Genomic DNA, 23,920 nt, shown 5'->3' with positions numbered 1-23,920 from the left:
AAAAAAACTTTTTTTTACCCAAATATCCATGGTAAAATGAGGGTGCGTGTGTGCGCGTGTATACCCCGATACACCCCCAGGAAAGGCAGGGGGAGAGAGGCAGTCGCTGCCCGCATCTCTCCCCCTGCCTTTCCTGGGGTCTAGAGCCCTGCTGCCGGCCCTTCTCTCCCCCTGGCTATCGGCGCCGCTGTCCGTTCTGTCCCCCTGACTATCGGTGCCGGCGCCCCATTGCCGGCGCCGATAGCCAGGGGGAGAGAAGCGGCGCCGACAGCCAGGGGGAGAGAAGGGGCAGCGGCACCCATTGCCGGCGCTGCTGCCCCGTTGCCACCCCCCATCCCCGGTGGCATAATTACCTGTTGCCAGGGTCGGGTCCGCGCTGCAGCAGGCTTCCGGCGTGTGTCCCCTGCGTCGTTGCTATGCGCTGCACGGCGCATGACGTCAGTGTGCCGCGCCGTGCATAGCAACGACGCAGGGGACGCACGCCGGAGGCCTGCAGCAGCGCGGACCCGACCCCGGCAAGAGGTAATTATGCCACCGGGGATGGGGGGAGGCAACGGAGCAGCGTCGCCGGCAATGGGTGCCGCTGCCCCTTCTCTCCCCCTGGCTGTCGGCGCCGCTTCTCTCCCCCTGGCTGTCGGGGCCGCTTCTCTCCCCCTGGCTAACGGTGCCGGCACAGATAGTCAGGGGGACAGAACGGGCAGCGGCGCCGATAGCCAGGGGGAGAGAAGGGCCGGCAGCAGGGCTCTAGACCCCAGGAAAGGCAGGGGGAGAGAAGCGAGCAGCAACGGCCTCTCTTCCCCTGCCTTTCCTGGGGGTGTATCGGCGTATAACACGCATATAGACTTTAGGCTAAAAATTTTTGCCTAAAAAGTGCGTGTTATACGCCGATAAATACGGTATATGAAAGTTGCATCCTATAAATATATAAAGTAAAATAATCAATGGTTACAGGGTAGTGTGGTTACAAATCAAGACTGGAACATCCACAGTGAAAATGCTAGTCAGAGCAGGGCTGATCTTTGCTGGCATTTCTCTATAACCATAACCAGAAGTCAGAGTGCAAGGAAATACTGAGGAACAGCACCGACCTAATTAATGGAGAGTGCATGGCTGTCTGAAATGCTATTGCAATTTTCTCACCATAGTAGAGTCAGGCCCAGGGGTCAAGTCCTGGGGAAAAAAGTGTGGGAACTCACCCAAGATTTCCACTTAAAGGGCTACTCCTATTGCAGTGTTCTCCCTGCTGCACCCGGCATTCGTTTAGAGCGTTGGGTGCAGAGCCGGAGGCTCGTAAGGTTACAGCCCCTCAATACAAGGCTATAGGAGGGGGCATGATGGCCGTCACACCCACTCCCATAGACTTGCATTGAGGGGGCATGGCCGTGACCTCACAAACTTCTGCAACCCCCCCCCCCCCCCTCCCCTTCGCCAGTCATTCGGCACAGAGCGAAGTTCACTCCGTGCATCGGATGTCTGAGCAGGATAAGATGACTAGGGGCAGAGTACCCCTTTAAGGGCTGGTCCTGCAGGACTCCTGCTAATGGGAACTGCGTCCCTGCTGTGGAAAAAGTGCAAGAACTCCGTTCCCATGAGTTCCTGCAGGACTTGAGCTCTGGTCAGAACCCTTTACATATATCAGTTTTCTACCACGGTTTCCCTCTGGCGTGCACTGGAGGGAAACTGGTGCTAGAACTGATCCTATTCATTTGAATGGGACAGTTCACAATCATCCAGCATCTCAATTTGGACGCTGGATGACGGGATTCGCCGGATGGCACCAGACAATGGATGTCGGATGCCAAATAACTGATGCATGTTGTCATTAATTATGGCATAAGTTGCGTCATGATTTAGGCTGAGTTTACCTATGCCGTATTCAGGACGTATGTAAACTCAGCCTTTTTGTCACTTAAAAGGGAATGTCAGTTCTATTTGCCTCAGATACCATCTTATAGCTGGTCGGGTGTAAAAGCAGCTGATTGTGGATCAGGAAGCATTAAAACTCCATAAATTTTAGTGAAAAGCATAACCTGTTTTTCTATCCTGTGACACTCTTGGGTAGTGGTGTATTTTACCTTTTTTGCTACATGTAGACCAAGTTTACTGCCCCTTAAAATAAAATACTCACAGTTGTTCCATGTTGTCCAGTCCAAAAAAAGCACCATCCATTAGCTTGTTAATTCCATTTCTCTGCATTTTTAAATATTTCAGCGAATCCAGGCCTTGAAAAGTCAGACTCTCCACAATCTGAATCCGATTCCGCCTCAATTCACTGCCAAAGATCAGAGGAAAATTGACATGAGCATTATACACTGCTCAAAAAAATTAAGGGAACACAAACACCACAATGTAACTCCAAGTCAATCACACTTCTGTGAATCAGTGTTGCTTCCTGAGTGGACAGTGTGATTTGACAATCAATTTCACATGCTGTTGTGCAAATGGAACAGACAACAGGTGGAAACAATAGGCAATTAGCAAGACACCCCCCAATAAAGGAGTGGTTCTGCAGGTGGTGACCACAGACCACTTCTCAGTTCCTATGCTTCCTGTCTGATGTTTTGGTCACTTTTGAATGCTGGCAGTGCTTTCACTCTAGTGGTAGCATGAGACCGAGTCTGCAACCCACACAAGTGGCTCAGGTAGTGCAGCTCATCCAGGATGGCACATCAATGCGAGCTGTGGCAAGAAGTTTTGCTGCGTCTGTTAGCGTAGTGTCCAGAGCATGGAGGCGCTACCAGGAGACAGGCCAGTACATCAGGAGACGTGGAGGAGGGCGTAGGAGGGCAACAACCCAGCAGCAGGACCGCTATCTCTGCCTTTGTGCAAGGAGGAGCAGGAGGAGAACTGCCAGAGCCCTGCAAAATGACCTCCAGCAGGCAACAAATCTGCATGTGTCCACTCAAACGATCAGAAACAGACTCCATGAGGGGGGTATGAGGGCCCGACGTCCACAGGTGGGGGTTGTGCTTACAGCCCAACACCGTGCAGGACGTTTGGCATTTGCCAGAAAACACCAAGATTAGCAAATTCGCCACTGGCGCCCTGTGCTCGTCACAGTTGAAAGCAGGTTCACTCCGAGAACATGTGACAGACGTAACAGTCTGGTGACACTGTGGAGAACGTACTGCTGCCTGAAACATCCTCCAGCATGACCGGTTTAGCGGTGGGTCAGTAGTAGTGTGGGGTGGCATTTCTTTGGGGGCCGCACAGCCCTCCATGTGCATGCCAGAGGTAGCTTGACTGCCATTAGGTACCGAGATGAGATCCTCAGACCCCTTGTGAGACCATATGCTGGTGCAGTTGGCCCTGGGTTCCTCCTAATTAGAGCTGAGCGAAGTTACAGTGATTCGATCCGTCACAAACTTCTCGGCTCGACAGTTGCTGACTTTAGCCCGCATAAAATTAGTTCAGCTTTCAGGTGCTCCGGTGGGCTGGAAAAGGTGGATACAGTCCTAGGAGAGAATCTCCTAGTACTGTATCCACCTTTTTCCAGCCCACCGGAGCACCTGAAAGCTGAACTAATTTATGCAGGCTAAAGTCAGAAACTGCTGAGCTGCGAGGTTCGTGACGAATCGAATCACTGTAACTTTGCTCATCTCTACTCCTAATGCAAGTCAATGCTAGACCTCATGTGGCTGGAGTGTGTCAGCAGTTCCTGCAAGAGGAAGGCATTGATGCTATGTACTGTCCCGTTCGTTCCCCAGACCTGAATCCGATTGAGCACATCTGGGACATCATGTCTCGCTCCATCCACCAACGCCACGTTGTACCACAGACTGTCCAGGAGTTGGCGGATGCTTTAGTCCAGGTCTGGGAGGACATGCCTCATGAGACCATCCACCAACTCATCAGGAGCATGCCCAGGCATTGTAGGGAGGTCATACGGGCATGTGGAGACCACACACACTACTGAGCCTCATTTTGACTTGTTTTAAGGACATTACATCAAAGTTGGATCAGCCTGTAGTTTTGAGTGTGACTCCATATCCAGACCTCCATGGGTTAATAAATTTGATTTCCATTGATAATTTGTGTGTGATTTTGTTCGCACATTCAACTATGTAAAGACGAACGTATTTCATACAATTAGTTGATTCATATCTAGGATGTGTTATCTTAGCGTTACCTTTATTTTTATGAGCAGTGTAGAAATTGATTATAAAATAAGGCTAATTTCAAACTGCATTATTTTAAACATTGGAGGTAAATGTCACACGTGTTCTCCAACATATACCCCTACCATATGTCTTGTATAGCCATACAGTGGCATAATGTCCCTTTTTGGCCATCAAGCAAACAAAACAGAATACTTTTTTCCAGGGACCCACTGTGTAGGGAAGTGCAACCTTTTACACTTACCTAAGCAGTAAAAGAGAAAGTATGTTCATGCATACCACTCTGACAGAGGCCAAAGATACACTCTTTAAAAGGGGTACTCGGGTAGAAAAATGAATTTCAAATCAACTGGTGCCAGAAAGTTAAACAGATTTGTAAAGGACTTCTATTTAAAAGTCTTAAACCTTCCAGTACTCATCAGCTGCTGTATACTACAGAGGATTTTGTATGTTTCTATCTGACCACAGTGCTCTCTGCTGACACCACTGTCCATGTCAGGAACTGTCCAGAGCAGGAGAGGTTTGCTATGGGGATTTGCGTGTACTCTGAACAGTTCCTGACATGGACAGAGGTGTTAGCAGAGAGCACTGTGGTCAGACTGAAAAGAAATATACAACTTCCTCTGTAGTAAAAAGAAGCTGATGATTCCTGGAAGGATTAAGATTTTTAAATAGAAGTAATTTACAAATCTGTTTAACTTTCTGGCATCATTTGAATTTTTTTTTTTTTCCACTTGAGTACTCCTTTAAGTTAGCATTGGGTCAATAGGAGCCTAAGGCTATGTCCTGTATATGAGCCTAGAACTTCAACTTTCTCAATACAAAAAATAATAAATATAGAGGACCTTTTACTTCATGTATTTCTTTTACAGCTTTCCAATGATCATTAAATTTGATGTGATGGTCAAGACATACACAGTAAAAAAAAAATCATCCTAGCTTACTGAATTGTATACACGCATCATATGGAAATAAAGCAAAGACCTACAGATGCCTGTCCCTTCTCAGTGGTTGTCTGACAGTCGGCTCTCCCTTGATGCAGCTGCACACTTTGAAGAGACATTTATTAAAGCGCAACTGTCACCATCGTACAGGTAGGGAGGTACAGTTACCAATGCATAGAGAAGAATGTGCAGTGAATGCGGGTGCTTTTACTCACATTCACCGTGGTCTGTAAAGGAAAATTCTTACTTTATTCTAATGCCCGGCCACAGTTGGATGGGCCGGCTGACTCCTGCAGCGGCACGCCCTCTCTCCATCTCCTCTCTGCTCTTAGCATGGAGCAATGTCAATCTTGCTGATCCTGCATGATTGACGTGCAGCGCTCCATGCTAGGAGCAGAAAGGGGGTGGAGAGGGGGCGTGCTGCTGCGGGAGTCAGCCGGCCCATCCAACTGTGGCCGGGCATTAGAATAAAGAATTTTCCTTTACAGACCGCGGCAAATGTGAGTAAAAGCACCCGCATTCACTGCACATTCTTCTCTATGCAATGGTAACTGCACCTCCCTACCTGTACAGTGGTGACAGTTGCGCTTTAAACCAGAGCCATATCTTCGGCCCAACATTTAAATATGGTGGGTTGTAGACATTTGATAAAATAAATGTAAAACATGTATTAAAAAGAGATCCTGTATTGCGGCATGCAGAATGGTCTTCCATTCTATGCAATGTGGATGAAAACCTGTGCAGAGAAGCAGCACAGTTGCCCAATGCAACCAATTAGATTGCTTCTTCTATTTGTAAAGAGGCCTCTTAAAAATAAAAGCAGCAAACTGGTTGCCATGGGCAACTGCACCATTACACAGGTTTTGATAAATCTCCCGATTTGCTCAGCATACAGTGCAGCAAGAAAAGTATTTATTAGGAGGTATGAAAGTCTTCCAGATGATCCAGGAGTAATGCCAACATCATCAAAACAAGAGAAGCTGAAGACTCTGCACTTACAGGTGCTGCAGATTTGGAAGTTTCAAACTTTTAGGTTGAATCACACTGATTTTGTTACGGTTTAGCTTCAGAACTAGTAAGGATCCAGATAAGTTGTCAAAAGCACCAACTTCCAAAGTTGTAATTCTGTTGTTGCTCAAGTTCCTAGAGAGGAGGGGGGAGAAAAAAATTAAAATAAAAAGATTGTTTGGGTCAATGACACTATATACAGTTATGATATATGTACAGTTTAAAACCAGGCATAACACATTTTATTTCTTATTCAACTGTAGGTTATAACAAAATGACACGATTCTTAAACAAGGAAACAAAATGAAATAATCTGGTACAAAAGTCTGCATACCCATAGTTCTTAACAGAGTGTACTGCCTTCTTTAGCATGAATGACAGGGTGCAATCTTTTGCTCGATTATATCCAGGTCAGAAGAATGAGCCTCTCATCATTCTCCGCTATAACCATTGGAAGGGGACCCCCCGTGATCTCCCGTACGAAGCGGCGGCCGAAACACCCCCCCCCCCTCAATACAACTCTATGGCAGAGCCGGAGCGCTGCCTTCAGCAACCTGCCATAGCACTGTATTGAGGGGGCATGTCGGTCGCCGCTTCGTGCGGTGGTCGACGCATGCTCTCTGGTGGAAGATCTGGTTGAACCCCCGCGATCTGAAACTTATCCCCTATCTTTAGGATGTGGGATAAGTTTTTTAATCCTGGATATCTCCTTTAAGGATAGATAACAGTGGGTGTCACTCCTGACACCCGCTGCAGTCATCCTTCATCCCTGAGATGCGGAGCAACTTTTTCCTGCGCTCCGCATCTCTGCACTATACTCCAGGCCGGCCAGTGATCTCAATAGAAATTCAGTCAATCACCACTCTGGGCGGCAAATATGAATCAGTGATGTGAATTTCTATTCACATCACTGGCCCGCCCGGAGTTCAGAGCAAAGATGCGAGCACTGTAGAAAGCCGCGTCACATCACCGCAATATAAAGGACAATCGCATCGGGCGTCAGGAGTGACACCCGGGAAGATCTGTCTATTAGTGCAGGTACTACTACTCCCAGCATGGAACAGTCTACCTAAAAAATTAAAGGAAAAAAAAAAAAAACTTTATTAAACACAATTAAAATACATTACTAATAAAACGTTTCATTATTTTTACAATTAAATGGCCCTTTTATACATTTTTAATATTGTCAGCTACATTTTTAGGTCCCTGCCCACCCACATAAATTGGTCCCATTTTAAAAAATAGAAATGTTGTTCTAAAAAAATAGAAATTTTGTTAAATACAATTTTTTACATCCCTACTGCATCCTTTTTTCTGGTGTTTTATTCTTGTATTTGTTTGGGACAGAAAGAAAACCGAAACTTAGCCTAGGGGTATGTAAGCTTTTGATAAGGACCATTGGGGGTGATTTCACAATTTCTATCAGGGTATGCAAACTTTTAAAAACAACTGTACAACATATCTAGAGAACAACACACACTTTCTGGTTGAGTAGAGGTTTCTGAATACCTAAAAGCTATGATGTTTTCCAAAAACCGTTTAACTAGAGACCCCAGTCACCTGTGATTTTATTAGAAGTTTTTATTGTAAGATTTGACAAGCAATATCAAGCTTTCCAACAAAACACTGATAACCTAGTTTTTCTCCTCGCTAGTTGACAGATGAGGTCAATCTTACACTATCAAGAACCAACCCCCCCCCCCCCCCTCCTCCCTTGCCTCACTGACACCGAAAAGCCTGTCTAGAAGAAAAGAGGGATTAGGAGGTAAAAAGTCTGCCTTGAAGGTCCTCACAGAAACTTAAAGCAGGCCCATATTTTCCAAGGGTGTGACAACCTTGTTGTGTCTTCCAGGGGGAATTATGTCAATCATCTTTAGGACCAAAGCCCAGAAACATTTGTTTCTTCAATGTTTACATGTAGTCTGGTGATGCAAAAGGAAAAGAACAAGCACCTATTTTGACTGATTAGAGTGGAATGACTACAATACACACAGGGAAAGGAGAAACCAACTGTGCATAACACATTCCTTTTAAAGGCCACATACAACATATTGAAAACTTTACAGGAACTAACCGTGCACTGAATAAAATTGAGAGTCATACAAACTTAATTCAGTAATTTCCAATGGATCTGTTGATCTTTCATCAAGTAACTTAAACAGTGGTGTTAATCTGAGACTCACAACAGCAAAATCAGAAGTGTAAAGAAATTACATGAGTGTAATGTCTGTTTTTTTTTTTGCATTTTTCCATTTTAGGCCATGTTCAGACTTTGTTTTTATGTATTATTTCTGTTTGGTATCCCGACCTGTATTCCTCCATGTTTGGAGTTTGGTTTTGTTATATTCCTGTTTGCTCAGTCCAGTGTTTCCAGTGTGAACTGTGTTCTAGGTTTCCTGACCTGTTTAGGGTTTTACATTCAGTTTATCCCCTGCATCTCCTAGTTTCTGCTGTATACTTATTCCATATTTAGTCTTGTTCATTCATTCATATCTGCCGTTTATCCTGATTCTGGTTTCTGAACTTTATGTTAGTACGCTATATCCTGCCCTGTTTGTATATCTACACCCTTTCTGGTTTATCTGGTTGTTTTCCCCATTATGTTTCTGACCTGTTCCCGACTATGTTCAGTAATTGTGTATGCACTTTAGCGCAGGAAAGGACCGGCACCGTGGTTGGCGATCTGCCATTTAGGGCAGATGGGCAAGAAGAAAGGGAGAGTGTTTCTAGGGTCAGCTAAGGGCTCACTCTCCCTGTCCACCCCGTCGGTCATGATAATGAGCTTTAGTTTACAGGATTTTTTTTATAGAAACCTATTTTTGGATTTGCCTTATTAGTATTGCCCACAGGAGTTGCTACTAACTAAAAACCACCATCTGAATGAAGCCTAACCATTGCAGATTCATGTGCTAACAGTTTGTGGCTGGATGATCCCATATAGCCAGGCACTAAGGCTTTTTGCTGCCCATGTTTGCTGCATTTAGCAGCATGGCCTATGATGTTTAACTGTTAAAAGCATATTGAGTTATAGATAATAGACTTATTGCTTGATATATAACACATTAAAAAGTAGTTCTATGGTGTACTTTAAAATTTCTGATAAAGATTATTCATGAATTCAAAACTCCAATTGTGTACCAGCAGACACTGGAAGCGTGTAGTAAACTACAAAATCTTTAAAGCTGACCTCTTGTTACAAATAAAAACTTTACAGTGCTCATAGATCCTCATGTACTCTAGCTGTGTGGAGCCTTAACCTTTTAAAGCTCTGCTCTTTGTCCCACAAATCTTTCCTCCTTCCTAATTCACCAACATACTGATCGAGAGTAGGAAGACTGAGCTTCTACGTGCTGGTCCAAAAAGTTAGAAATGGTGAGGACACACGATTTTTGTTTAAAAATCAGGTTTATTTGCACTACAGCAAAGCGTTTCTGCATTGCATACACAGACAGCAAGACAAACAATAAATATCCTCATGGTGTCATTGTAAAGGGCACGTCAATTAGGTAATTCACGACCCATTTTATGCATAGAGCTGCATTTAAAAATAGACAAAATTTGTATAAAATTACAAACATGTTAAAAGACTATGGCACTAGTGCTGTGTCACATATTAAATACTGCAGAAAACATTGGTTAGGTGCTTTGTTGTAGTGTTACAGTAATTTAACTGTTATGTGCGTTTTGTCCGTAGAGATAATGCCGTAGTCAGCAGGAGTATCGCAGCTGGAAGATGCCGGGTGAAGATAATGTAGAAGCGATATGGAGTAGGGATCGACCGATATCCATTTTTTAGGGCCAATACCGATAATCTGTGGAGGTTAGGGCTGATAGCCGATAACTTATAAGTTATCGGCTATTTATTCCCCCCCCCCCCCCGCAGATCATTGATTTAAAGTGGGCGCTTTAAATCAATGAACTGCAGCGGCTTTAGCGGTGCCATGGGCAGTCGCCGCCACCCGCTTCTCTCCCCCTGCCTGTCCGGGGGTCCTCCTGAGTCCTATCACCGCCACCGCAACCCCCAACCCCCCCCCAAAACCGCCCCATTGCCTCCTCATCCCCGGTTCTATAATTACCTGTTCCCGGGGTCCACGCTACATCTGGCTCTGGTGGTGTCCTCCTGAGCTGTCACTGTGCACACTGACTGTGAAGTGGCGTTGAGGACGTCACTCGTCATTGCGCAGTGCACAGCGTAACACAGGACGCAGCAGGAGCCAGAAGTAGCGTGGACCCCGGCCGCCGGGAACAGGTAATTAGAAAACCGGGGATGGGGGAGGCAATAGGGCCGGGGCGGTGCAGTGGGGGGTGCAGTGCGGTGGGTCGTGGGGGAGCCGGGCATTATCAGATTATCGGCAAGGTAATTGCCGATACCGATGACGCCCAAAATCGCGATAATCGGTCGATCCCTATCTGTCACGTTGTTCTAAAGGGGTGGGCCTCATTGATATAAAAGATACCAAGAATAATTTTCTCAATGGTTATTGTCAGGATGTGAAGGGATAACGAAACAGCTCCCCGTATTAAGTTTTTATCCGTTTGCACATGGCAGCGATATGTAGCAGTGGCGATGTTGAGAAGGGGCGGAGCTAACCCCCGTTGATTAGCCGTGCCCAGGTAATCTTTGAGTAAGCTGGCTCCGTTTCTCCAAACCACCACAGTCTAAGGAGTGAGACCTGTATGATATGCATCAGAAGCGATAGATAGGAGATCTGACCAAAAAAGATCTAAAGCTATAGTATTATTGGGTTCAATCACTAAAAGTGTATATTGAGATGCCATGTACAACACAAAGTATAATGTACAGCGTTGAACATGACATCTCAATATACAATTTTCGGCAATCTTCATTTATTTACAAACATGGTCGCTTCATGCTACTCCGAAGGCTTAGGTCTCCACTAAACGCTCAGAGTAGTGTGAAACGGCCCATTGGCCATGTTGTATCCTTAACTGGACTGTTTGTAAATAAATGAAGATTGCTGAATTGAGCCAGTGCCATCATTATTTCTACATAGAGAGTGAAATTAATGTATGCAGCTTTAAGACACCCAAGCTGATTAAAAACATCTTGGTGGTTTAGTGTCTCAAAACATAATGACAAAAAAATAAATAATTATAATAAATAATTTACTTACAAATGCTTTAAAGGAATTCGTGGGAAGGACATGCTTTTTATTTCAGTGAGGAGATTGGAGCTGAGGTCCAAGGTTTCCAAAGATAGATACTGCTGAAGCAAATCTCCATTCAGTTCAGAAATTTTATTATGTACCCTATTTGGGAAGAAAAACATATTAGAAACAATAGCCACTTAACGCAAGTCAGTGAAAGATGCATATCTGCATGAGATCATACAAAGCTAATATTTAACTAACCTACTAAGAGAAAGACTGGCAGCATGTTTCAACAAGCATTCTGTATACTGTTCAGGAAACCTCTTCCAGCAGTTAAAATAAGCCTCTAGAACAGGTCAATGGTTCATAAGGTCATGTTCAAAAGCTTCAGATTTCATAGGGATTTTTTGTGAGATTTCACATAGAAACTCAACAATCCCCAAACACATGAGTTTTTATAATAAGTCTATGGGGTTTGTCTAGTGCGGCAAGATGGAGAAGACAGAGAGCCAGGGAATGAATCTCTCAGCTACACACTTTCCCGGACTATATCTAAAGATCTTTGGGGGTCTGGACACACAGACCCTGACCAATCAACTCTTAACATGTCTCTGTGACATGTGGAAAATATTATTTTGATATACAGTGGTCCCTCAACATACGATGGTAATCCGTTCCAAACGGACCATCGTTTGTTGAAACCATCGTATGTTGAGGGATCCGTGCAATGTAAAGTATAGGACAGTGGTCTACAGCCTGTGGACCTCGAGATGCTGCAAAACTACAACACCCAGCAAGCCCGGACAGCCAACGGCTGTCCGGGCATTCTGGGAGTTGTAGTTTTGCAACATCTGGAGGTCCGCAGGTTGAAGACCACTGGTAGAGGAAGTTGTACTCACCTGTCCCTGCCGCTCCGGACCGTCACCGCTGCCCGGGATGTCGCCTTCCATCGCTTTCGTCGCGTCCCCGGGGTGCCCCCGATGCTCCGGCAAGGCCTCTGCTTCCCCTGGATCCTCTCTCTCCGTCGCCGCCATCACGTCGCTATGCACGCCGCTCCTATTGGATGACGTGACGACGACGGAGAGCGCCGACGATGCAGGGGATCTCGAAGAGGACACGCCAGAGCCCCGAGGACAGGTAAGTGATAGTCAGCGGACCAGATGGAGCACCGTAAACGGCTATCTGGTGGCAGCTGAAACTGTCTGCACTGCCGGGCAGCCGTTTATGCGATGGCCCCGACATACAAAAGCATTGTATGTTTATGCTGCTTTAGGCCATAGTATGTTGAAATGATCGTAGGTCGGGAAGGGGGGGGTGTCACTGTATATTAACATCAGCAGCTTTCATATATTCATGCATAAAATATAATGTGTAAAGTATACTCACAATGAGAGGAGTGTGATGTTTGCGGTTGGTTCTCCAAGATGGGGAATTGCAGTTAATTCATTATAATTCATTTTCCTACAAGATGAAACAAACAATTTAAAGCAAATAACATTCAGAACGAAGAAAAAGGCGGCTTGAATATTAAGCAAGAAGATTTAAGATAGAACAAAGCTAAGGCTAAATGCACATTGCCATTCTCGTCCGTCCCATTCAGGGTCCGTTTGTTTTTTTTTTTCTTGCGCAGAACAGACCCTGAAATGGGTCAGAGCACAACGGACACTGCCTGGTTACAATCTACACCATTCACTTGGATGGGGTCCGTCAGGGATCCATTAGTTTACCGGAGAATAAAAAAAAAAAAAAAAGTGCATGCACTTTATTTTCTCCATAAACTCCCATCGCTGTGACAGAATTGCCAACGAAACTCCGAATAGCGGAGTCTGACGGCAATGTAAACTTAGCCTAATAGGTATACAATATGAACATCCCCAAACTATGCATAAAATAATGCATGGTTAATTGGTTTCATATGAAACTGGTCTGTATCAGTGAATGTGAGCGAATATAAAAGGAGTTATCCAAGATTAAAGGGGTTCTCCGATGGAAAACAATATTTTTCAAATCAACTCGTGCCAGAAAGTTATACAGATTTGTAAATTACTTCTATTTAAAAATCTCAATCCTTCCTGTACTTATCAGCTGCTGTATGCTCCACAGGAAGTTGTATAGTTCTTTTTAGTCTGACAACAGTGCTCTCTGCTGACACCTCTGTCCATGTCAGGACTGTGCAGAGCAGGAAAGGTTTGCTATAGGGATTGTCTTGTAATCTGGACAGTTCCTGACACGGACAGAGATGTCAGCAGAGAGCACTGTGTTCAGACATAAAAGAACTATACAACTTGTGGAGCATACAGCAGCTGATAATACTGGAAGGGTTAAGATTTTTAAATAGAAGTAATTTACATATCTGTTTAACTTTGACACCAGTTGATTTGCAAAAGTTTGTTTTCCACCGGAGTACTCCTTTAAAAAACGAAACATGGCTGCTTTTTCACACAAACTGTTCATACGAGTTATGGACATGTGTAGTGTTGAGTGGTAAAGTCAAGTGGGACAAAGGCAGATCCATGATGTGCAAACTCCCAAGTCAGTAAACAGAAATTCAGCCTCTGATTCTATTTGCAGAAATACCTGACAGACTTTAAAAACATCTGGAGCCCTACTGGGTAAACAAACATGAAATTGTAAGACTATACAGTGGTCCCTCAAGTTACAATATTCATTGGTTCCAGGGCGACCATTGTATGTTGAAACCATTGTATGTTGAAACCATAACTCTATGGAAACCTGGTAATTGGTTCTGAAGCCACCAAAATGTCATCCAAAATAGGAAAAAGTCAGGATTAAACAAAAATAAGTAGATAACTAATATAGATAAAGCAAATCCTTACATATAAAAGACAGATCTGCTGGGAGCTGTAAATCACTGTATTTCAGTGTTTTCCAATCAGGGTGCCTCCAGCTGTTGCAAAACTACAACTCCAAGCATGCCCAGACAGCCTTTGGCTGTCCGGGCATGCTGGAAGTTGTAGTTCTGCAACAGCTGGAGGCACCCTCGTTGGGAAACACTGGTCTATGTAGAGGACAGGAGCTTCTTCACGGTCATGTACAGTACACGTAATGCCCTAAAAAAGTAAAATGGAGCCGCCCTCACCTGGTGTCCAAAGGAGCAGCTAACCCTGGCACAGGTTAAAATTAGTACAGAACATGTAATACCTGCCTATACAGTAGGGGGCGCTACCAGACACCAGTCAGTGCATACACTTCAGTAATACAGGGGTTTTACCAGTCAAATGTCCATTCTGATTGGTCAGCTCTTTTAGCCATTGACATGTTTCACAGATCTGGACTGTCTGTACATTGTATGTTGAGTCTGGTTTCAACTTACAATGTTCCAGAAAAGACCATTGTATGTTGAAACTATTGTATGTTGAGGCCATTGTAAGTTGAGGGATCACTGTATATTTGTTTTCTTACAAAACATTATGCTTTGTGGCTGTCCATGAATGTCAACATTAGGGTTGCATTTTCGGTGTGCCAGCTATCTACTTTTAGAAAATACATATCTGTGTGCGGTTTAATAGGATTTTTGTTTGTATTTCTACTTTTATTTATGTACTTCACAACTGTGAAAAAGTGTTTAGAAACTTTGCAGTAAAAGGTGATCCATTCTGATTTGCCATTTTCGTCACCAAAAATGGATTCCGCAGGTTCCAAACAGAAGCCATGATGCTAGTGTGAACATGACCGTTTTCACACAACCAAAACATGTTCCTCAGACAGCTATATTACTATCACCCAGGCCGGCTAGAAATAATAAACTGATAATACACTTACACTTCCTGCAGAGAATATAATTCGGGCACCAGGCTGCTGTTGGATAAAGTCAACCAGTTGTGGCTGATCTCCCTGAAGGTAAGAAAGAAAGCTGAAATCAGTCATTTGTTCTAGATACAGAACAATCTATTTAAAGGGATTCTGTCTCTTTGCAAATGCCGTCCAACCTGCAGTTTCAGATTACAGGGTAGAAGGACTGATATATTGTTTTGTGGGAAAAAGGATAACTCATTTATGTAAACCTCTGCTCATTCTAGGCTAAATAGTAAGTGGGTGGTTCTACTCAATGATTGACAGCTCTCTTTATATGCACAGTTAGGGTGCGTTCACATGTGCATATTTTCTGCTGCAGATTTGCTTCAAAAGATCTTGCTGCCCATTGAAGTCAATGGGCAGAAAAATCTGCAGCAGCAAATCTGCTGCAGATCTGCAGCAAAAATACGCATGTGTGAACGCACCCTTATACACAAATAGCTATCAATCACTGAGTATGAGCAGAGGCTTACATGAAGTAGTGACAAGTCTTAGACCTTTTCCCATAAAACCACTGCTCAGCTCAGCTTGCTCCTTACCCTGTTTTCCCGAAAATAAGACAGTGTCTTATATTATTTTTTGCTCACACATCCACACCCATTGCCCGACACCAGCATGCAGCTTGTCCTGGTAAAGTAACATAGGCCTTACTTTCGGGGGATGTCCTACTTTCGGGGAAACAGGGTAACAATCTGCCTACAGATTGCAATGTATTTTCAAAGTGAAGGATTCCCTTTCAACAGTTTAATGCTATGGTCATGCAATTACCGTATTTTTCACCGCATAAGACACACTTTTTCTTCCCCAAAACTGGGGGGGAAAGTTGGTGCGTCTTATACGGCAAATACACATTAAAACCCTGTGCTATCGCGGCGGTCCCTGCGGCCATCAACGGCCGGGACCCGCGGCTAATACAAGACATCACCGATCGCGGTGATGCCCTGTATTAACCCTTCAGACGCAGCGATCAAAGCTGACCGCCGCATCTGAAGCGAAAGTGACACTAACCCGGCTGCTTCGGGAGGGACCTTACCTGCCTCCTCGGTGTCTGCTCCGTGCCGGGATCCCCTGCATGGCCGGTGCTCTCCGTCGTCATCACGCCGTCGCGCACGCCGTTCCGTCATCCAATAGGAGCGGCGTGCGTAGCGACATGATGGCGGCGACGGAGAGCGAGGATACCGGGCAGCCGAGACGCTCGGGAGCAGCGGGGACGCGGCGACAGTGATGGAGGGCGACATCCAGCGCAGCGGTGACTAGCGTTGACGTGTCCGGAGCGGCGGGGACACGTGATTATTACCTCCTATACCAGTGGTCTTCAACCTGTGGACCTCTAGATGTTGCAAAACTACAACTCCTGGCATGGCCGTTGGCTGTCCGGGCATGCTGGGAGTTGTAGTTTTGCAACATCTGGAGGTCCGCTAGTTGAAGATCACTGTCCTATACTTTACACTGTATTCTAGATTTTCCTCCTTTAAAATTGGGTGCGTCTTATATGCCGGAGCGTCCTATATGGCGAAAAATACAGTACTCACTCCACCATTTATCCCTTTAAGTATGATCTACGCAATCCTTAGCCCCTTAAGGACCAAGCCCATTAAGACCTTAAGGACCAGAGCATTTTTTGCACATCTGACCACTGTCACTTTAAGCATTAATAACTCTGGAATGCTTTTACTTATGAATTTGATTCCAAAATTGTCTTTTCGTGACATATTCTACTTTAACATAGTGGTAAACTTTCGTCGATACTTGCAGCATTTCTTGGTGAAAAATGCTAAAATGTCATGAAAAATTTAGCATGCACCATTTCTTCCGTTCATTCGCCCGTCACAAAATAACGGCCGTTATTAATAACAGGCGATAACGTGTTAAAACGGCTATTAGAAAAATCCCATAGACTATAATGGGATTTTCGAACAGCCGTTAGGGATTTTCTAACGAACAATTTTCAAGGTTTTTATGACGGACGTTCATTACGGATGAATTTTTATAGTGTGAAAGGGGCCTAACTTTGAAACTCTCTGCTTGTAAGGAAAATGGACATTCCATCCAAATAAATTATAAACGGATTCACATATAAAATATGTCTACTTTATGTTTGGATCATAAAGTTGACATGTTTTTACTTTTGGAAGACAGAGCAGCAATTTTCCAAAACATTTGTAAAATCTGAGTTTTTCAGGGACCAGTTCAGTTTTGACGTGGATTTGAAGGGCCTTCCCCATAAATGACCCCATTATAAAAACTGCACCCCTTTAAGTATACAAGAAGACATTCAGAAAATTTGTTAGGTGTTTCACAGGAATAGCAGCAAAGTGAAGGAGAAAATTCAAAATCTAAATTTTTTACATTAACATGTTCTTGTAGACCCAGTTTTTGAATATTTACAAATAGTAAAATGAGGAAAAGCAGCCCCCCAAAATGTGTAACCCAATTTCTCTCGAGTAAGGAAATATTTTGCTAAAGTTTGACAAATTTCCACTAAAGTTGGATGTGAAAATGAAAAATTTGATTTTTTTCACTAAAATGCTGGTGTTACCCCAAATTTTTCATTTTCACAAGGGGTAATAGGAGAAAAAGCCTCCCAAAATGTTAACTCCGTTTCTTCTTACAAATTATGGGGGGCTTTTTTCCTATTACCACCTGTGAAAATGAAAAATTTGCTGAATGTCTTATGTCCTTAAGTGGTTAAAGGGATATTCCGGCCATAGACAACATCTTATCCCCTATCCCAAGGATATGGTATAAGATGTCTGATCGTGGGGAACCCTGCCTCTGGGACCCCCCGCGATCTCAGAGCAGCATTCTGTGCCAGGCTGCAGCTTCAATCTCGGAAACCTTTGAGTTTCCAAGATTGGGGACATGACGACACACCTGCTCTCAGACATGAATTGAGGGGGCGTGGCGTCTACGATCCCAGAAACTCAGAGGTTTCCGAGATTAGAGCAGTAGCTCAGCACAGAATGCCGGGTGCTGCATGGAAAACGAAAGGGGGTCTCAGCGGCGGGCCCCCGCGATCAGACAGCTTATCCCCTATCTTTTAAATAGGGGATAAGATGTCTATGACTGGAATACCCTTTTTTAAGGCAAAACCAGGTATTTCAATGCTAATGAACAGCTTCCCATATACTTATATGTGCCATTGTAAGGTGATCCAAGAACACTAAGTGACAAGTACCCTGTAAAAAATTGATAAAGGGTAAAACGATGCTCCTTTCGAAGGAGTTTCCGGTATGTCATGTTTCAAGGTTAAGAAATCAAGCATTGATTTGCAGGGAAGCTACCTCCAATAAAACGCACTAGAGAGCAAGCCATTTTAAAGGGGTTCTCTGGTGCTTAGACATCTTATCCCCTATCCAAAGGATAGGGGATAAGATGCCTGATCGCGGGAGTCCCGCCGCTGGGGACCCCCATGATCTTGCACGCGGCACCCCGTTTGTAATCAGTCCCTGGAGCGTGTTCGCTCCGGGTCTGATTACTGTCAATCAAGGGGTCGGCAGTGTGTGACGTCACGCCTCCGCCCCCGTGTGACATCACGCTCCGCCCCTCAATGCAAGCCTATGGGAGGGGGCGTGACAGCTATCACGCCCCCTCCCGTCACACACCGCCGGCCCTGTGGTCACTGCTATTCAGACCCGGAGCGAACGCGCTCCGGGGACTGATTACAAATGGGGTGCCACGTGCAAGATAACGGGGATCCCCAGTGGCGCGACTCCCGCGATCAGGCATCTTATCCCCTATCCTGTGGATAGGGGATAAGATGTCTAAGCACCGGAGAACCCCTTTAAAGCTATTTTGCATAGAGTGATGCTGAATCATTTGCTTGTTTCACAAGGAAAAAAATATATGTAAAAAGGATAAGGTAGGTCTTTTCATGCCCCTAAAGCAGATTACGGGTGCGTTATAACAGTTCTATACAACTTAGTGAAGTGCAATACATCAATTCTTTCCGGGATTGGTCTTTATTGAGAGTGAAAGCAATACTCTATGCAAGGCTGGTATAGCAATGTGCATTGGGCTCTTACCCGAAGGGTGACATTTAAAAGACATTCTTTACTGAAAATTAAGATTAGATGTAAAAATGTACTTCATTTTTCAATCATATTTTGATAATTTTTTATTATTTTTTTTCTGTTTGTGGTTTGAAAAAACTATACAGCATCAGTAAATAATGAAATCTTATACTAAAACGAACGGAAAAAATGGTATAGGGATATATGGATAATTATTTTGCAGGTCTTACAGATATGGACAGTGGGCACATTTGTCCCCCTGTATTTTTGTGTCTCATATTGAATACAGGCTCCTGCTGTATAATGTACATTTACCTATGATGACATCTTTGGCGTACATTTCTATCCTGTAAGTCTGTCTGTAGCTCAGTTAGGCCAGGATAGACACATGTGGCTGTAATACTCCTGTGTTAATTTGGCCCTTATGGGATTTTTACTTTGTTAATGATTTAAGAAATGAAGACTGGAAATATTTTGTTTGTTTTCGTGGTAGGTTATAAATTCACATGGGTAAGATTTTCTGCTCAAATTCCTTACCCAACACCACGCACTAACATCCAAACCCTGCAAGTATTCAGCTTTCATAAGCGCAATGTTTTGCTGCTGTCATTTTTATGCTGTTATTGTCTTCGGTAAAGCAGTAAGGAGAATGTGTCACATCTGCGACCCGGGATTTCGCTCTTCCTCTCCGTCACCTAATGAAACAGTCATCATGCCATTTCCTGCTTTCACACACTGCTAATGCAAATGTGGTTTGTTTATATGGCGAGGAGAGAGGGGGCAGCAGAATTAAATGCCACTGCTAAATGTGTGCAAAAGGAGCAAATGGATCCTTGTCTGCACCACTGTCTATTGACATGCTGTAATTGAAGGGACTTCATTAATATTTCACCACCCAGGTCGGCAGGAATGATGTCATAAAATAAACGCTGGATCTATGCGATATCCCCCGAATCCCAGCAGAGATGGTCTCCTAATGAAATATTAAACCCATTATAACATAATTGTGGCAAAATATCTATGAGGAACCCATTCGGACATGTTGCAATGTAGCACATAGTGTCAATTTTACTCCCTTATACATCATCTGCACCACATCAATGTTTACAGTATTTGCAAAACCCTTTCCGTGCTGTCTATGGGAAGCATTTATTATTAAAGCTTACACCCACACAAGTGAATGGAAGAAACTGATTTCAGAAGTAGCTTATGGAGTTGTTTCTGTGCCAGACGACCCCTTCAGACATGGTCATTTTCTAGAATACCCAAAATGTGGTTAAAGGGGTACTCTGGTGGACAGACAAAGGAAATCCAAAAAGAAAATAATTTCCTCTGTAGTATACAGCCGCTAATAAGTACTGGAAGGATTAAGATTTTTTTAATAGAAGTTAAAATCATCAGTTGATTGAAAAAAAAAATTAATAAATAAAGGTTTTCCACCGGAGTACCCCTTTAAATATCTCTGGAAATGCATGTAAATGTTATACAAAAATGTTATACCTAACTTACATGTTTCTGGGGGAGAAAAAAAAAAAAAAGTATGTATTTTGGGTTTTAAAATCCACAGCATTTAAATAGTGGCAGATTATTATTTTGGGTTTTAAAATCCACAGCATTTAAATTGTGGCAGATTATGTCCACTGAATGACGAGGGTGCAGATCTCTCACACAGGGACTGAAAAATCTGTATCCACATGTAACATTTGTTGGAAGCCTGCCACATAAAAAATAAACAAATAAGAACTATATACAATTGAGCTGTGTGGAACAGACATTGAATTGCACAATTTTGTACATCCAACAGGCCAGGTGTGAATATACCCTAAAGCACTGTTTCCCAACCAGGGTGCCTCCAGCTGTTGCAAAACTACAACTCCCAGCATGCCCAGACAGCCGAAGGCTGTCTGGGCATGCTGGGAGTTGTAGTTTTGCAACAGCTGGAGGCACCCTGGTTGGGAAACACTGCCCAAAAGGTTGTCAATTTAGATCACTATGCTGAAGCATTAAAACAGTAAAAATCGACCCCTGCCATGTGATCTAGCTTTACTTGTATGCATTATGCCAAAATCAATTTTAGCATGAACCATGTTGCACAATGGTGTACTGTCATGAATGGCTTTCCAAATCTTGCCAATGGCAGTTCTCGCAGGCAATAAATAAAACTGCAATGTTTTCCTTCTCCTTGAAACGTGAAAAGATATCATCAGGGTCATACCTAGTCCCCTGCTCGTCTCTTTTCCAGGTCACTGATTGGCTAAGGATAAGGTCCCTGTGTGTGCGGTGAGGCTTAGAGGCGGGCCTGCGTCTCACAGTCACGTTGAGGTGCTGGTCCCGCTTTCAAACCTCACTGCACACACAGGGCTGCTGCCAAATAGCCCGGTGTGTCTGTTCAAAAGGAAACTGTGCAGCGTATTCCCTGCTGTTCAGAAGATTTTGTGCAGTGTGAAATATGCTGCGTTTACACTACATGGGACCGTACCCTCAGAGGACAAGAACTGCTCCTACTTACAGGACTTTATTTTTTTTGTTTTCTACCTTGATATTGCTCTGTATTTTCTGCTCAGTCAGATTCAGACACTGGGAAGGAGTGACATCATCTGAAGCCACAGGGGAGAACTTCCTCCCTCACTCTGCTACACAGCCCAGAGCAGTGAACTGTGTGAGATGAGCTATGATTGGCTAAGGCTGCACCCCCCCCCCCTTCAGCACTCGAGTGCATTTCCTGATTTTGGACTTCTGCCAAGCCAGCAGGAGTCCAAAGTCTGTAAAAGAGATGGAGAAAATGTGCTCTGGGCAAGTAGGGAGACACCTAGTGGCAACTTTTTTTAAACCCAAACATAGAACACTAATTTTTGCTATTGCACTCCTTATAAATCTTTACCATAAAGGAGTGCAATAGCAAAAATTTGTTTTAATGATAGTGCCCATTTAAATTAATTTTGTAGGCTAAAACTTAGTGCAACTCTCTTTTTCTATGTCATTTTCTATGTCAAAAGCCTTTACTAATGTAGCTCAAAAACTAATGAAATAGCAGAAATGTTTTCCTAAATAGATATAAATTTCTGCTTGAAACAAAGAAGTTCCCATTATGTCAAGCCATAGTGGAAAATCAGTTAGTTTTCCTATGCCGGCTACTTGATATGAAACACTTGCGACACCTCATAAGGCTATTAGAAAAAGTCTTTTCGATCAAAAAGAGGATAGATGATATATCAGTAGCCGGAGGCAATGTACCTCATGATATTTTCAATTGACAGCTACTTTTCAAATGGAACAAATGAAGCATTTGTTGCAGGACCTCAAGCCCTAATAAGGTACAGGGATGTGGAATTTCTATCGCCCGACGCCCCGGACTAGCAGTTTTGAGCGCCGGGCAGGTGAATTTGTCCGGCCCTTAGCCCAGCTTCGGGCAAGCAGGGCCGGACCTGACGAGTGCGGCGGATCTGCAGTCTGTATGGAGCGGGCAGGAGTCGGGAGCCCGCTCCATACAGACTGCAGATCCGAAGCAGAGTAGGGGAGATGAGAAGCTGTGTATGTCTCTCTCTCCCCTGCTCTGCAGACGTGCGGGGGGGAGATGAGGGGGCGTGGCTTCTTGCTCTCCGTGCAGACCTGCGTCCTCTGGCTTCACTCCCCCCAGCTGTAGCTTCGGAGGGCTGAGGGGAGGAGACGTGTCTGCACGGGGAGATGCTTGCGGCGCTCTGCAGTATGTATGGAGCGGGCTCCGGACTCCTGCCCGCTCCATACTCTGCAGCCCCCGGCTGTTCTCAGTAGCTGGGGGCCGCCGCTAATAGCCAGCATGCGGCGATCGCTGCGGCTGGCTATTAACCCTTTAGATCGCTGCTGTCAAAGCTGACAGCGGCGTCTAAAGCCTGGGTTCTCAACCTGGGGTACGCGAAAACGCTGACAAATACCGGCCATGCATTGGCCAGTATTTGTCAGCGCATAGCCGCGGCAGCTCACTGTACAGTAGCGCGGCCAGAGATGCGGCCGGGGCTACTGTAAGTGAGCTGCGTGGTTGCCAGGGAGACGTGTGGCCTTCCCCCAACGTTGCGCAGAGTTGCCGCACAGCGCAGGGGGACGTCCCACGTCAGTGCGGCCCTGTGGAACATCCCGTGAAGCAGCAGGCAACGGGACCACAGGACGCCAGGTAAACAACTGTATGGCACAGAGGGGGGGGGGGGGGTACTGTATGGGACGGAGCACAAGGCATTAAGATGGAGGGGGAGAGGGATAATGGCGGAGGGGGGGGGGGGGGAGTAATAAAGCACAAGGCATTGAAATTTTATGTCTTGTGCTTTATTACTCCCCTCTCCCCTTCCATCTTAATCCTCTTGCACCATTCCCCCCTTCCTCTGATCCCCCTTTTGCCATATCCGATAATAATGGCACAAGGGGATTAATATGGAGGGGGGAAAATGACAAAAGGGGATCAGAGGGAGGGGGGAATAATGACACATCTTAATCCCCTTGTGCTATTATTATCCGATATGGCAAAAGGGGATCAGAGGGAGGGGGGAATTATCAAACCCCCCCCCCTCCATATTAATCCCCCTGTATCATTATTCCCCCTCCTCCATCTTAATCCCCTTGTTCCATATTGGATAATAATAGCACAAGGGGATAAAGATGGAGGGGGAATAATGGTAAAAGGGAATCAGAGGGAGGTGGGAATTGTGGGACAGGGGGAGTAAGACGGAGGGGAAATAATAGCACAAGGGGATTAAGATGGAGATGGGATGCATTAGTATAAAGGTAGGAACAAGCCTTTTGTCTGCGGGTACCCCTCGCTTGCAAGTTCTGCGTGAGGGGGTACCCGTGGACATACTTTCAGGCCTTGGGGGTACGGTCGCCGAAAAGGTTGAGAACCACTGGTCTAAAGGGACATGTGAATGCTCCCTGGTGGGCTAGGG

The 23,920-nt window shown here is 44.7% G+C and overlaps 1 protein-coding gene across 3 annotated transcripts in view; it reads right to left on the bottom strand.

Moving 5' to 3' along the window:
• Window positions 1-23,920, bottom strand: part of LRIG2 (leucine rich repeats and immunoglobulin like domains 2) — an 88,250-nt gene that overhangs the window by 34,035 nt on the left and 30,295 nt on the right. For 2 of the 3 annotated variants that reach the window (XM_056558311.1, XM_056558309.1), the window contains exons 2-6: window positions 14,965-15,036; window positions 12,568-12,642; window positions 11,206-11,340; window positions 6,062-6,205; window positions 2,129-2,272 (exon numbers count right to left, since the gene is read on the bottom strand). In XM_056558311.1, coding sequence (XP_056414286.1) covers window positions 2,129-2,272; window positions 6,062-6,205; window positions 11,206-11,340; window positions 12,568-12,642; window positions 14,965-15,036 — 570 coding nt within the window. The remainder of the gene's footprint in view (window positions 1-2,128; window positions 2,273-6,061; window positions 6,206-11,205; window positions 11,341-12,567; window positions 12,643-14,964; window positions 15,037-23,920) is intronic. The other variant, XM_056558310.1, reaches the window with a different exon arrangement.

This window comes from Hyla sarda, chromosome 2 (genome assembly GCF_029499605.1).
Source record: "Hyla sarda isolate aHylSar1 chromosome 2, aHylSar1.hap1, whole genome shotgun sequence".
In the NCBI taxonomy this organism is placed as follows: Eukaryota; Metazoa; Chordata; class Amphibia; order Anura; family Hylidae; genus Hyla; species Hyla sarda.
Note: the sequence above shows the minus strand (reverse complement) of the source record. Positions and strands in the feature narration are given on the sequence as shown.